The sequence below is a fragment of the Oenanthe melanoleuca genome, chromosome 6 (assembly GCF_029582105.1).
Source record: "Oenanthe melanoleuca isolate GR-GAL-2019-014 chromosome 6, OMel1.0, whole genome shotgun sequence".
Taxonomy (NCBI): Eukaryota; Metazoa; Chordata; class Aves; order Passeriformes; family Muscicapidae; genus Oenanthe; species Oenanthe melanoleuca.
The window spans coordinates 3,298,843-3,314,085 of NC_079340.1; the positions used below are offsets into that span (position 1 = coordinate 3,298,843).

Genomic DNA, 15,243 nt, shown 5'->3' on the forward strand with positions numbered 1-15,243 from the left:
GCACAGCCAGCAGTGAAGGACAATGTAGGACGGGCAGGGCTGGAGGATGAGGGGAAGGATCTGTCCCCACCCGTTGCAGTGGCACTGCAGTTCCCAAGGTTTTCTGCAAGAGGCTTCTCAGTGTGCAGCTCAGTTCTGTGAGGCTGGAGGTCTGCTGGAAGCCCCCCAAACTTCATCACCCATGTTCTGCTTTGCTTGGAGCAGCCAAATTGCTGCAAAAGCCAAAATTTGATGCTTTCAAATGGAAAGGGAATCCATTTGAAGGGAGTCACAAATCACCTCAAACATTTCAACCTATTTCACAGATTTATTTGTTCTGGCAAGTGAAATTCCAGTGAGGAATGAACATTTAATGGCTGAGAGTTTAATAATTTTTCTAAATAGCTTCATGGCTGCTTTTCCAACCTTAGAAATATGTGTGTGTGTTAGAGTAAACAAAAATATTTCTATGATGATAAGTAGGTATAAATGGAAAGACACTTTTTGTGTGTTATCTAACCATATGTGAAAGAACAGGAAAGGAAAAAGGCTTCTCCTAGGATTGCTGTTCTGCTGATTCACATCTGCATTAGGACCACAGGGGCAGTTTCCCACTGTCACTTCTTTGTTCAGGCAGCCTCCGCTAAATATATTTGTTTTGATAAAACAAGAGCTGGGAAATGAAATTAATTATCCGGTGCCTTCTGGAGAATCAGCTGGTCTTGTTTGTTCATATGGAAGGGATGTGGGGGGAGTGATGGAGGGAGAAATTCTCTTCCTGGCTTATTTCAGTTATTGTGCACATAATTCAGTTCTTCCTGACAAATTCATGTGAAGCAGCTTTTCCACTCTGGAGCTGAAAACAATCCTGCCAATGCACAAAGTCAAGAGAAGCCATGGGATGAGCAAAGAGGTGTCTTTGTGTCCAGAGCAGGGTGGAATTGAAGATGACCCAAGATTTGTGCAGCAACCTGGAGAACCCTGTGCTTCCATCACTGTACATCACTGGATAGCAGGAGTGGCACAGAGGAGAAGCAGTTTTTAGTTAGGATGCAGTTTTACTGGAGTTCATGTGCTGGTTTGCTCCTATACAGGATTATCTGGTGCTTTGCTGGAGTCACTGCCACCACTTGGAGGTTCAAATATTTCCTTGTAGAGCTGCTGGTGGGGTTTTTCAGATTACCACAGTGAAAATTGAATTTATTCAGTAGCTGGCCAGCTTGCAGCAGTCTCTAGGGTTTTGGGATGAATGGTGGTTGGAAAGCAGGGAGAAATTATGATTTATGTCTCCAGCACATCAGTGTCTGGGTACAGAGATTTTGTTCAGAACCCTTTGATCTCTCCAGTGTATGTCATCACCTGCCAGCTTGGCTTTAATCTGATACCACTTGAACTATAAAATACTTTAGAATATTTGCCATCCAGCCAGCTTTTGAACATAGACAATATAGCTATTTGAATTTATTTTTTGTCATTTAGTCATAAGAGTATGTTCACATTTAAACTGGCCACAGGCACCATTTCACCAACAAAATACAAAGTTTGGGGAAGTGTCTGGAATGAGGAATGTTTTCTTCCCATCCCTAGCCAAAAGGAGGATTGTGTTTCTTAGCTGGATAATCAAGGTTGTCTGTCCAGCCTCATCCTCTGACAGAGCAGTGAACATTAGCAATGCAGAATTCTCTCTCCGGAGGCTTTAGCCCAGCTAGGAAAGGCTGTCATTACATCTGATCAGTGTTAAAGTCCTCTGTTGTGGAAAACATCCCAGGACACCCCACACAGTCACTTCCATTTTCCTGGTCTGGATACCAGCAGGCTCTTGTTGCTCCAGCCCACTTGGGGCTGGCTGAACGTCTCACTGCTGTTCACTGTGAGGCAAAGATGACTGGCAGGAGCAGCAATACAGGGCTTACATAATTTATCACTCCATGCATACATTTTAAACCCATTTAAACTGGAAGAAAAGCAACCAAGACAGACTCTTTCCACTCTTGTTAAATCAACCCTTTTGCAGCCTTAACTTCTCTGTGGCAGATGGAAGAACATAACCAAAAATATGTTTGCAGGAGCCGCTGAAATATTTACGTGGCACAGCACGAGCACACTCAGTAGCAACTTCCTTCCAACAAGAAGCCCAGCTGAAAGCTGTCTGCCAATGTTCTGTGGAGGCAAAATGCCATGCACCACTTTAAATTCTGGTTTTGCATGCAACAAAAGCTCCCCATAACAGATGGGAGTATTAACCATGTTTTAGAAGGGATGGTGTCTGAGGCTGCTGATAGCAGCCCCACAGAGGTAGCATTTGAGTCCTGTCACCTGACAGATAAGCCTCCAGAATTTGCAATATCTCATCCAAGGCCACTGTGAGCCTCCTGTTTCGCTTGTGTGAGAGATGGAGGTGGATACCCAGCCATTTTGTGTGAAAAGGGATCCTAAGGGCAAAGCTTTGTTCAATGCTGTAGGAGAAAAGTAATTAAATAGATGTGGATGACACTGACAAAGAAAAGTGGCTTCCTCTCCTGAGGCTGGGGAAGAGGGCTGTGGTTTCACATCTGATAAATGGTGGGCTTTGGTCCCGAATATCAATCGTGCACCACAAACACCTCAAGCCCTTCTCCTTAACTCGTGCTTAAGAAATGCCTTAAATCAGTTTAGGATCCAGCAAGTGTTTAAATATGGGTGTGTAATGACAGGATGGCAAGTGTCAGGGATGGGTGTGAGCAAATTACCCCTCTTCAGTGCAAAAATGTAAATAGCACATCCATGAAACCTAATGCCTTGCACTGCAAAGGAGAGAGCTACAGGTGGGGGAGGTAAGAGTGTGTATTTAAGGTAAGTCCTGTTTATAGCCAGCACTGCATCCTGCTTGCCTCTCCTCGGTCCCTGGAGAGAACTGGCACGGGATCCCAGCTTGGGAAGGGGCAGTGGGGCTGTGGAGCTGCAGCTGCCCTGTGTCCATGGGCTGGCCCTGCCCTGCCCTGCCCAGAGGCTGTCCTGGATGCTGTCCCTCATCCCGAGGGCTGACAGGACTCGCCGTGCTGGAGAGGGGCGGCTGCTCTTGCTCACAGTTCATCCCGCTCTTCCTCGCTGCAGATGCAGGCGCTCCTCTGGCTGTTCATGAAGGGCCGGCAGCCCAGGGTCCAGACAGCATTGAACACGGTGTCTGCCATGGATTCACAGGCTGTGGAGAGGGATGGCATGGGCAGGTAAGGACAGGCAGTCCAGAGCACCCCTCACTGAGCTCCAGGGGCTGTGCTGTTGTCATCTTCTCTCTCTCTGAGAACTGCGTCTTTATAAATCCTGAGGTGCCATGGTGGCACTAATTTCTCCCCCCCAAACCCTTCCTTTGTTGCCTCTTTCAGGCTTTGCTGGTTGATGGATCATCTGGGGCTCTGCAAACAGCACTGTTTACCAAACAGATTTCCCAAGAGGCCTCCACATTACTCTTTCTCCTCTCAGTTTGCCTATAGCCACTATTAACCAACCTTTCTGGGCTTTTTTGAGAGTTATGATGCCAGCTGCCAGCCAGCATGGAAAATCCTACAGCAGCTGACTGCCTACTAGCTCCTCCTCATCCCAAAGAACAACCCTGAAAGTGCTCATCAGTAAATAAGCAGGTGAATATTAGGTCTTCAGGGTTTATTTACTGGCACTAACACTGATTGCTGTATGCATAATGAAGCTGGGAAAGCCTTGCCTTTGGGACTGTTTTCTCCTATCTCAGCCTCTCTAAACACCTCAGTGCTCCTGTTCCCTTAGGAGGCTGCTCAGCTGGCAGGCACTGGGGAGGCTGTGGTGAGTCAGTGGGAAAACCAAGGCTTTGAATGCCAGATAAGAGCTGGGGTGGCTGTGGGGGAGGGCTGTGACAGGAGCTGCTCAGAGCAGCCCTGGAGACAGGATCTGTAGAGCCCAAGGCATGGGGAGGATGGCTCAGAAGTTCTTTGGTGTTACCTGTGCCTCCTACAGCAGCCAGGACAGAGATGCTGGAGGGAGGAATCCACTCCTGCCTGGCAGAAATTCCTTGGCTCAGCCCAGGAGTGTGTGCTCTGCTCTACCTGAACTCCCTGGGATCTAGGTTTGCTTTGCTGCTGCAAGCAGAGAGCAAAAAGGAACCATATGAAAGAGTGGCTGGGGAAAATCTGAAGAGATAGGAAGAAGCTGGCTGTGTGAGGACCTGCTGATAAGGGTGGCCATGACAGATTGGCTGTGCTCAGCCTGTAGCACTTATATCTCAATCCACATCTTTGATTTCTCTTGCTGGCCTGGGCACTCTTTCCATGCATTAATCTGTGACCAGGTAGGAAACCATCTGCATTAGTCTGGTGTCATGCAGATATCCCCTGTGTCCTAATCAGGCTGCACCTTTGGAAAACAAATGGATACCTTAGAGCAGAGGTTACCAAAAAGCTCTTCTCAGACTTGCAGGCTGAGGCTTTTTAAATTAGGCAAAACCAGGGTGGCACTTGAGCTGCTGGCATATCACTAGAGCTTTGTTAGCACTTCTGAGCCATCCAGATCTGCCTGCAGTGGCTCAGCCACCACCCAGCCTGGTGTGTGTCCCTGGTGCCATCATCATCTCTTATCTGTGACCAGATCCCTGAGAGCCTGTCCTTGGCTCTCTCAGCTTTGCTGGCCCCTGGCCACATAGAGGTTTCAGTGTGTGCCCCACTGGCCCTGGAAGGCCTTTTGGTATCCCATTAAGGTGTTTGAACTGCCTGGGAGCGCATCCAGCTTTTGGAGGAATTGCTTCCAGGGTTGTTTGTGGGGTGTTTTTTCACACATTGTAATGTTTTCTAAATGCAAATAAGTCTCCAGCCTTGGGGCAGAAGTGTGTGGCAGAGGGGGCAGATCTCTGTATTCTCAGCTACCTGTGACAAGTGCAGCAGAGACAGCAGAGTTTTGCTTTTTTGGCAAGGAAGGTTTTAGCTTTTATATTTTCAGAATCTCTGCTGCTTAGTGTGTAACTCTGAAACTTCATTTTTGGTGTTAGTAAGGTCTCTTCACACGGCAGTTAGACGAAACAATTCCTTTCTAGCTAGAGGATCAAGGACAACCTGTACCCAAAAACATAAACAATGGTGAGGGAAAGGGGGCTGAGACTTCATAGCCTGGGGCTGTGGTTGGATAATTGATATGTGGATGAACCAAAAGTTATGAAAGTGTAAAGATTTGTGAGCAGGATCCATCTCAGATTTGATTTGGGTGTAGCCCCGGCCAGGCTCTTGCACTGCCCAAAGTGTCTCCTTGCAATAAATACATATTTCATTCTTTTTGCTCTGCCTAGTCTCTGTTCCAGCTCAGCCTTTCCAGGCAGCAAAGGGGCTCCCTGGCCACGCCCTCCCTCCCCTCCGTGGCTACCTTGGACCTTGGAGACGAAGCCCAGGCTGCGCTTGAGGTCGGAGCAGATGGAGTGCAGGCACCAGCGGAACTTGGCGTCGCAGCGGTACTTGTTGGCACCACAGGTGTCATAGCAAATGTCCAGCTGGTTACAGCACTTGGTCATGGCAGGGATGCCCAAGTCTAGCTGGGGAAAGAGAACAGAGGTGTCCCTTGGCTGTGTCCTGGCCTCAGGCTCACACAGCTCTAAGTGGGTGAGGTGCTGCAGAGCCCAGCTGGCTCCTTTCCCAGCAGCTCTTCCTGACAGCCAGGGCAGCAGGAGGGAATTGTGCTGCCCCTGACCTTCTAAAGAAGGATGAGGGAGCAGCTCAGTGGTGCAGTCTCAGTGCAGGCTACATCATATTCTCTTCTCATCTCTGTCCCAGGGAATTAACAGTGGGAAACAGCCCCTCCATGACCAATTTCTAGTTTTCAGTTGTCAGATCTCATCAGAGAGCTCCATGTCATTGCCAACAGTGGTCAAGTCCCCTTTTCTCTTTTCCTCTTTTTCCCACAACCTGACAAGGTCCTGCTTTTTTTTTTTTTTTTTTTTGTGCCATAAGTATTTTAGTGCCTTATTTCTCAGAGGCCACTTGAGGCCAAGGACAAACACAGGGTGGTCGGGGGAATTCTGCTCCCTGTAAGCTTAGCTGATAACCCTGGGGGTGATGGGGCAGAAGGCCTGTCTCCTGAAGAGACTGGACTTGTTAGCTTGTTATAAATGATTCCTCTTTTTGCCCTTCCTCATGTAAAATTTAGGAGATGAATTGCCTAGGTATAGAGGAGGCACCACAGAAATGCCCACAAGGTTTGCAATGAAATAGAGTTTCATGAAGAATAGTCTGCAAAGAAAGGGGTTGTCAGAGCAGGAATCTGCCTAATTGCTGCAAACTCCAGGGGTGGCAATAATACATGAGCTAAATAGGAACCCCTGCTCTGAGAGCCTCCTGGGAAAGCTTTTCCTGGTGATTCCAATATGATTTCATTAATTGCCTTTAAGATAATGAGAGGGTGCAGTGTGAAAGCCTGTGGGTTTAATTCAGTGCTTGGCAGAGGCAGAAGGTGTGGGAGGAGGTGAAGGGCCAGGTGTGGAGGATGCACTCAGGTTATTTGTCACCAGCATAGCACAGCCCAGCCTTTTCCTGGGCCAGAATTATGAGCTGGTGATGTGATGAGAGAGCTGCATCCTTTGGGAATGGTGGGTGAGACAGTACATACACTTTCAGGTACCTTGAGCCCCAGAAAATGGGAGCTACAGCCATTGGGTTCTTGGGGTTTGTAGTGAGGCCGTGGCATGGGAGCCTTCCCTGGGAAAGAAAAGACAGGACAAGTGTTAGGAAAGCTAATCTTCCCAAGACTAGTCCAAAAAGCAAAGAGGTGACAGGCAGCTCCCCTTGGTCTGCATCCCCAAACTCTGCTGCTTACACTAGTGGCTTAGCAAGGGGGTTTCTTTCTATTCTCAGTTCATTCTTGGACTGTTGGTGTGCTGTGGATCTCCCCCAAACTGTGCCAGACCTTGCATGTCTGATCTTGCTCTGTGCAGGTCTTCTTGGTCCATTTTCTGCCCATGCTGATGCACTGCCACGTTTTGCAAATCATTTCTATTCCTTTAATCTCTGCACCTTGCTCAGTCTGCTTCTTAATATGCATAAAGGAGCAAGAACTCCCTCTGTGAGTAATTATTTACCCAATGTAGGAAGAGTCCAGCTATCAGCCAGCTCTAGCAGTACCTTCAGCAGCATTTTAATTGATTTTTGCAGGGGAGCCTGTTCAGTGCCTGGCCACCCTCTGGGGGAGGAACCTTTTCCTGATATCCATTCCCTGGGTCCTGTCCCTGCTCTGGGAAAACACAAACTGTGTGAATGTTCCAATAAAAAAAACCCTTCTGAAACCCATCACATCAAGGGTTAAGTTTCTGCTTCCCTGAGCACAGCTAGAGAATTTATATAGTCATAAAATGGATCTGATTCAGCCCTTCAAGGCAGGGTTGGGTTCTTTTAAACTCCATTTCCACTTCTTGCTTCTTGTCAGCACCAGGAATTATTTGAGACCCTTTCCCCATTTTTCTGTTGAGGTACCTAAAATGCCAGTGGTTAATTCAACCATAAATCTGCTGTGCCCTTGGGAAGGCCTTACAGCCAAAAGCCTCAGAGGGACTTATGTAGGAGTGTTCCCAGCACCCTTCAATTAAGCTTTGTCAGAGCTGTTTTGCTTAAATAATAGATTTACTACAAATAAATAACAAACTGAAATCCTGTCCAGCTGTGAGATGCCAACAGGGAAATTTCCCCTACCAAAAGATCCTCGTTGATTTTTTGAAAGGGGGTAGCACTCAGAATTCAAATGTTCCTGAACTGATGCAGGAGGCAGAGGAAAGTTCAAAATCTGCTGTGGGTTTTGCAGGATGGAGTCAAATTTGAGTGACTGGCTTGTGATATTGATTGTGACTTTTGTTCCTGCAGCACACTGACAGTTAATGGGATAAGATGGTGAGTCTGAGTAGGAGTGAGAATTCTTGGGGATGTGGAGATCACAGAATTATAGAATGCCTTGGGTTGGACTGGACCTTCAAGCTCATCAGTTATCCAGTTCCACCTCCATTATCCAGTTCCTAGCCAAGATAGCTGCTTTCCAGATTCTCAGTTAAGCCAAAGTCACAGCTATTGTAATGTTTAGAAACCTGTCCTAAGGAAAAAAAACCCTCACATAAGGGTTGTGCTGATCCACAAAACATCAAACTGCCTTCAGGATAAATCCTTGTAGGAAACCTGTCCCCTTCTCTCTGCAAAACAGAGCTTTAAAACTTGTAAAGTGCCCCTTTTACTCTTTCTCATCTAGGTCAAGTCTGAGACGCCACAGTTAACCTCTCTCCCACATCTTGTTTTCTAGTTAACAGGTAAACAAAAGCAAAACAGGAGTATCAGGCATTCCTGCCTCTCTAGGAGCATTGACTCAGTGCTGCTGTTATCATTTATTGCTTGCCCATCCTTACAGGCAGGAAGATAGATTTCAGGCCACTGCCTTGCTGGCACAGCCCTGGAACTGAAGTGGAGTTTCCCTGATGCATTTCAATCCCCCAGGCTGCTGTAGCTGTTCCAAGGGGCTGGAAAGCAGCCAGCTGGCTGGAGCAGCTGCTGCCAATGCAGGAGGTCTCAGGCACTGCAGGGATGGGACACTGGCAGGGGCAGCTGAGGGCATTTTTGGGTGAATGGATGGGCTCCTTGCACTTTTGGGTGGTCCATTGTTGTCTGTGTGCCCCAGGCAGGCTTTGAGCAGAGGTTCCTGCACATACCCACCCTTGTATGCCCTGTTGGAGAGCCTGGCTTTGAAGGCTCTTTTCCCACAGCCTGGAGGTGCCCCCTCATCTAAAGCCCTTCAGGACCAAATGCTGAGCAAAGCAGTGAAGTTTTTTCACTGGTCCTGTAGCCAGGAGGAAGCTACAAGGGCTTCACTCCCAGATGTTTGTTTCCCCTGATTTGCCCAGCCAGACTTTGTAAGCAGAGGGATATTTGCCAGTAAATGCTAGTATAACCCTGATGTCCTGATTTAAGGGAGTAATCCATCAAGCTGGTTGTTTTCAGACCTCAATAGCTGCTGAAAAATCAGGAGAGTCTTACAGCTGGAACAGCCAAGTGCCATGTGCTCAGCTGAAGATGGATGTGGCAATCACAGGTGAGTCCTGACCTTTACCATGGCAAAATAAGCTATTATTGATATCTCTTGGCTGAAATGAAAGTATGTAAAAGGAATCATTTTTGCTTCATGCTGGAAAAAAAAGCAATCAGACCCTGATTCAGCACAAAGGTGGTTTGTGTTCATTCTTCTGAGCAAGGGCTGGATCTCACTGGTTTGGGATCATCCTCTCCACTTGCAGTTTGCAATGTCTGTGCCAGAGATTAGCAAGGACAAATGGTCCTGGAAGGGTCCAGCAAGACCCTTGGAGCCACATGAGCAGCATTTCTGTAGTTTCCTCCTTCAGGCAGAGATTAATGAGCTGTTCAGCAGAGGATGAGAACTGGTGTACTTGTTTTCCTTTCTAAGTTAAACACTGTTCCAATAAGATGCAGGGTGCTCCTGGGGTGGGAGCAGGGATTTGTGCTGCTCTCTGAAGATGCTTTGCACAAGGACAGGCAGAGAGAGCCCTCTGGATGTGTCCAAAAGCAGTAACTTCTGCACAATTTGGTAAGTCCTGAGGCTCCCTGAAACCAGCTCTGAATATCAGCATTACCTCAGGCACACTGCAGTCCCAGCCACGTTTTTCCCACTACCAGGGGTTTCAGTCTCTGCATTAAGGAGGCAAATCCCTTTCTGCTCTGAATTTGGAGCATGGTGTGGACCTTTAGGAGGTTGCACACACATGGCCTGGGACTGCCACACCATGATCTGCCTGATGGGCTCATCCTGTGGGGCCTGGAGCAGAACTGGCAGGAGAGCAAGGCCACATATAGACACATTGGATGGATGTCAGGAAAGGGTTTTTCACCCAGAGGGTGGTTGAGCACTGGAAGCACTTCCAGGCTCATCAGAGAAGTGGTCCCATGGCTACCAGAGCTCCAGGAGTGTTTGGACACCATTTCCAGGCACAGGGTGTGACTCTTGGGGTGTCTGCACAGGGCCAGGAGTTGGAATCAGTGATCCTGATGAGTCCCTTCCAACTCATATTCTGTGATTCTGGGAGATTATTCATGAAAAAAAACCAAAAAACTCAGCAACTTTCAGACTGATTTTAACCTCCTTTTAACCTCCTGGGGTCCCAGCCCTGCAGCATCTCTTTGTCCCTCCCCGTGATGTCACCCCCTTCATCCTGCCCCCAGGACAAACCAAATTATTCCTTTTGGGTGAATCACTCTGAAGTCGAAGCGAGCAGGAGCCGCCTCGTTCTGCCTGGAGTACTAAAGGTTCCTCCCGGTGAGGTGTGGTTTGTCCCCGTTATCTCTCCTCCTGCCGCCCGCGGCAGCGGCCAGCTCACAGCTGCTGAACGAGGGCACTCCGAAGGTTGCTGAGATTAGGGCTGCTGGCTCAGCCTCCCCTCCCTGTGCTCTCCCAGGCCCCGGGGCAGCTGGACAGCCCGGGTACCTTCCAGGAATGTTGGAGTCAGTGACTTAGGGATCTCTCTGAATTCTTCTGAGAGAAATCAGAGTGCAGGGATTGAATCCGTTTTAGGGTGAATTCTAATGCTTTTAGTAAGTAAACGGTCTCAAATGCCACAGTAGCAGTGAGTGTTCTAGTGAAGGTTGAAACACACTGATATCGTCAGTGGAGGCTCCAGGCCCACAGCTGTAGACAGGACTTAGACATTAATAGAGCTATAGTAAGGATACTGCTTACATTTCTTTGATAGAACAAGATAGGTTGTATGTGTAGTGTTATAGGTAGCCTGATGTGCTAAGAAAGTGGAATTCTATTAGGTTAAGGAGTGGTGGTCTGAGCTTGCATCTTAGTTTGTTGGAAAAATATAAGAGTTTGTATTGGTAGAGTTGTTGCTTTTAGTATTCAGCTTTTAGCCATTCACTTACTGCCACTGCATTTGCTAGCTGCTTTTACCATTGCTTTTTGCTATTGCCTGTTGAGACTGATGTGCTTTGTAATAAATAACCTTTTTAACTATTAGCTGCTTGCTTATTTAAGATAACCCGACAAAGTAAGAGCCAAGAGCTCAGAGCAGGAGCCTGTAGAGCTCCGGAATTTGGTGCCTTAGAGCACCCGGAGGGCACAAAGAACCTCCACACAGGAAAACCCGCATCCATCCTTGTCCCTGTGCGGTGCCTTCGGGACCGGGTGATCTTGGGGAGGGAAGGTGACACTGAGCTCCGTGCTCAGCGTCCCTGTGCTGGCGCTGGCAGAGAAGCTGTGACTGTGCCGAGGGGCAGCTCCTGGGTAGGAGGAGCTGTTCGTGGCCGCAGGGAAGGAAAGGGCGAGGAGAGAGGGGCCGGCAGCAGCGAGCTTCACTTACCATATCGACATCGGTACTGACACACTCCGTTCTTCCCCCCAAGCAGCTCCAAGAAGGAATCGAAGTAGCTGTTGACCGTCTCGAAGCCGTCCCGGATGGTCTCGATGCCCCAGTCGGAGTAGGATGCCTGTGCCTGGGGGTGCTGGCCGGCGCTGTCGGGCGCCGTCTCCTCGGAGCAGTGTCCCGGGCGCAGGGCGAGGCACAGGAGCGCTGCCCCCAGCAGCAGCCGCATGCTGCGGTGCCGATCCCGGGCAGCGGAGCGGCAGCAGCGGCGGGGATGAGCTGCTGCTGCAGGAGGCAGCGGCACCGCTCTGCTGGACTTTAAACGCAGCCCGGGCGGGAGGTCACCGCAGCCGGGGTGCAAAGTGCAGCGCCGAGGTACGGCCCGGGTTCAGCTCGCACAGACGCGAGTTTGCACAATCCCCTGGGACGGGCTCCGTCCCTGCTGTGAATTTATCTGTAATACATTGATCAACTCCAATAGATGGAATAAATTAAAAAAATTATTGAGCAGGCAGCAGGCAAATCAGCGCTGGGTGTCTGGGGAGTCCCTGCTCCACCAACAGCACACACCCCACTCCGTGTCAGTCCCTCTTTCATTTTCATCTTCTTCCGTGTGCGTGCCTTTCAGCATCTTCTCACCTTCTTTCTGCATCTGCACAGCCAGTTGCTAGGGGGTCTTCTCCTGGCTCCTGGTGGTCCTGGGGAGGAAGGCTGTGGTCTTCCTCTCTTAGCCATTGGTTGACTTTTCCTGTCTTTTTGCAAGCATCCACAAGCTGGGCACATGCAGGATGTCTGTGGTTATTTAAGACATTTGCAAGCATCCACAAACTGGGCACATGCAGGATGTCTGTGGTTATTTAAGACATAATCTAGCTTAAGCAAGTTCAGTGGTCTTTTGGCTGTGTTCCCTAACTTAGCAAGGTTTGATTAGCAAAGCTTTCTGCAAACTCTGTTACAGTCCCCAGGGCTGCAGCTCCCCAAGAGGGACCTGGCATGGGCCACCTCACTCCCTCCCCAGCCTGCTGGGAGATGAAGAGTATCTCTCCCTCCAAAATTTCTGCTGCTCAGGCAGGCTGAGGAGCACCCCTTGCCTTCTCCCTGGGCCTCCTGGGCACATGGAGGGGTGGGATGAGACCTTCACCCAGCCTAGCTGCTGGTTATTGCTCCTAGCAAATCCTCATGGGCCCATGATCCAGCAGCTTGCAGTAGTTTGGGGTTACAAACACTGCATTCAGGGCAATTCCTTGGCTTCACCTCCAGTTCCAGGATCAGTGTGGTGAGTGAACACTTGCCTTTGATGTGGCTACTGAAGGCTGATGTTATAGGGCTGGTTGTTACAGCTCCTGGGTCATGTAAATTAAACATTTAGCACATGTGGCCCAGGAGGAAAGGCAGGCACTGAAACCTGAGCCAGGGAATGGGTTGTGGGGCAGCTCCAGGTCCTGGCTCTGGGGTGGACCCAGGGGTCTGCTCAGCTGGTGGAGGGTTCCAAATTCCTCATTGAAAAGAAAGCAACCAAAATGAACACCAACAACAAAAGACAAAGCAAACCACTCACGAAGAGTGGAGAAGGGAAATGGTGTGGGAAGGTTCTGGCTGCTCTTGGAAAGATTTTCAGCTGTGCCCCAGCACAGCACTGCCTCTCAGGAGGAGCTGGGCTGCAGGCATTTCAAATCTATGCCAAACACAAATGCAAATTCTGGCATTTCATTGTTTTGCAGGAGATTGAGCCCTGCTGAGTTGCTGCTTCTGAGGGGACAGAGCTGGATGGCACTGCCAGTGTCTCTGCACATGGCCCTGGGTGATGAGGAGGAGCAGCCACAGGCACAGCTTGGTTTCTTAGAAGGGTAAGTCAGACAAGTGGGGAAGGGAGCAAACAGGCTGGTTAGTCCTTCTCCTGTGAAATGGTGTGGAGCCAGAGGCAGCTGCTGCCTGCTTGTTCCATCTGTTCTGAGGCTGAGTTATGGATGAGGGGACGTGTAGGAGTGCAGGAGGTCCCAGGGGAAACTCAAACCAGCTTTGCATTTGGGGAGGTTAACCCAGATGCTGAGAACACCGGGGAAAGGAGGCTGGCAGCTTGGGAATCAGCAAATCCCTGCCTCAGGGAAGCCTTTTGTGACATCTGTGTCACCCCTGGCACACGGCAGACGGGGTGCTGGGAAGTGAGGACTTCCCTGCAGGAGCACGGGAGAGTTCAGGCCTCTCCTGCTCTCATGCTGGGGACTGCTCTGTCAGTCGTGGGTAGAAATGGAATTTGTTTTCAGGGAGCCTCAATGAAGGAAAAATAGGATTCAAGAGTCCCACACTGTGTCTTGCAGTGAGTGGAGCCTTGGGTGTCTCTGCTGGTTCAATCCCTGCCCTGCCTGACACTCCAGTTTGCAGTCCCTGTGCTCCCAGAATTTGCCAACAGCCTGGCAGAAATTAATGTAAAAAAGAGCAAAACAGCTATTTGGGAATAGCTTGGAAGTGTGTAAGAGCCTCTGGGTGTCTGTGCATGGTGTCCTGCTATTATGTAGAGCCTTCTAGGGTAGTTCTGGAGGCAATTCCAGAACACAGCTTGCTTTGTCATCCCTCAGTCCCTGGTGGCTGATCCATGTGCTGCTGAAGGCAAAGAGAGAGGGGAAAAAAATGCTGGCAGGGCTGCAGAGGAGTGTGGCATGAGCAGGACATGCAGCCTGGAGCTGGCGGCTCTGGAGCTGTTTGCAAAATCAATTGGAATTAGGAAAGCTGAACAGGGTGGGGAGGGAGCAGCTGGCAGAGAGTAGAGCCTGGGTAAAGAGGAGTCAGAAACTTTCCTGTTAGTTTGCCACTGGTCCTGAAGCAAAGGTTTGTGAATAAAAAGCAGTTTCAGTGCTTTTCCAAAACGTGGCAGTCCCTTTGCCCTGCCCCGGGGATGAGCCACTCTCCTTCCTTCCTCCTGCTTCCTTCTTTCCCTCCCCAAGCCAATCTCCTGGGAGCTTTTCAGTCCAGCTGCAAATAGCTTGGTTGCACCCAGACTGCAAGATCTGAAGGCCAGGAAAAATGCAGGATTGGGTAAAAGTAACCTCCAGATTTCCACCGGGGAGTGGCTCAGCAGCTGCAGCTGTGAGGAAATTCCCGACTGTGGATGTGCACAGTGGGACCCTGCAGCTTCTCTGGCCTCTCTTTGACCCACAAAAACCCCTTTCCTGGGCCAGCTTTTCTCTCTCTGAAGATTTAAGGCGTGCAGATGCTTTTTGCCACCATGGTGAACTCTGACAACTGCTTTTTGAACCCGGTGCTGACCCGGGCTAGGCAGCTCCTGACTGCGTGCATTCATTTCTGCCTCCGTAATGCTTAAATATAGAGCAGCCCCGGGCTGGTGAGTCACGCATTCCCAGGGACACTGCAGGCTGCTGGCAGCGCTCCTGGCCGGGGAGGGAGAGGTGACTGCACCCGTCCCGTCCTGTGGGAATGGGCCCCGGCCCGGATGGAGCTGGAAAAAAACCTCCTGCGGGCCACGCTGCTGGGAGGGCACTGAGCTCTGTTCCAGCAGGGAGAAGAGCCTGAGGTTCAGGTTTATGCTCCATTTGGGAGCCAGACGAATCCCTGATTATGGGGAGGAGATGAAATACCCGAGTCCCTCCGAGCCAGGTGAGAGTCAAAGGGATGGAGGAAGGGCTGGGAGAGCTGGGAGTGTTCAGCCTAGAAAACTGCAGAGACCTCGGAGCCCCTGGCAGTGCCTAAGGGAGAGCTGGGGAGGGACTTTGGACAAGGGAGAAGGGCATCAAACTGACAGAGGGCAGGGATGGATGGGATATTGGGAAGAAATTCTATATTGTGAAGGTGGTGAGGCCTTGAGGAGGCTCCCCCTGGATCCCTGGAAGTGTCCAGGCCAGGCTGGACAGGGCCTGGGACAGTGGGTGGTGTCCCAGCTGTGCTGGGGACAATTCCCTACTTGCAAGCCAAGTGCT

General features: G+C 49.9%; 1 protein-coding gene across 2 annotated transcripts; it reads right to left on the reverse strand.

The window, feature by feature from the left end:
* Nucleotides 1-293: 293 nt before the first annotated feature.
* PLA2G12B (phospholipase A2 group XIIB) lies at nt 294-11,812 on the reverse strand. 2 transcript variants are annotated; one of them, XM_056495613.1, is made up of 4 exons: nt 11,309-11,812; nt 6,574-6,662; nt 5,338-5,503; nt 294-3,160 (listed from the first exon to the last, which is right to left on the reverse strand). In XM_056495613.1, exons 1-4 carry the CDS (start codon nt 11,538-11,540, stop codon nt 3,042-3,044), a joined length of 606 nt encoding a protein of 201 aa, XP_056351588.1. In that variant the 5' UTR covers nt 11,541-11,812; the 3' UTR covers nt 294-3,041. The 2 variants fall into 2 exon arrangements, with proteins under 2 accessions (XP_056351588.1, XP_056351589.1); XM_056495614.1 differs by having other exon boundaries at nt 6,586-6,662; nt 11,309-11,808.
* Between the last annotated feature and the right edge of the window lie 3,431 nt (nt 11,813-15,243).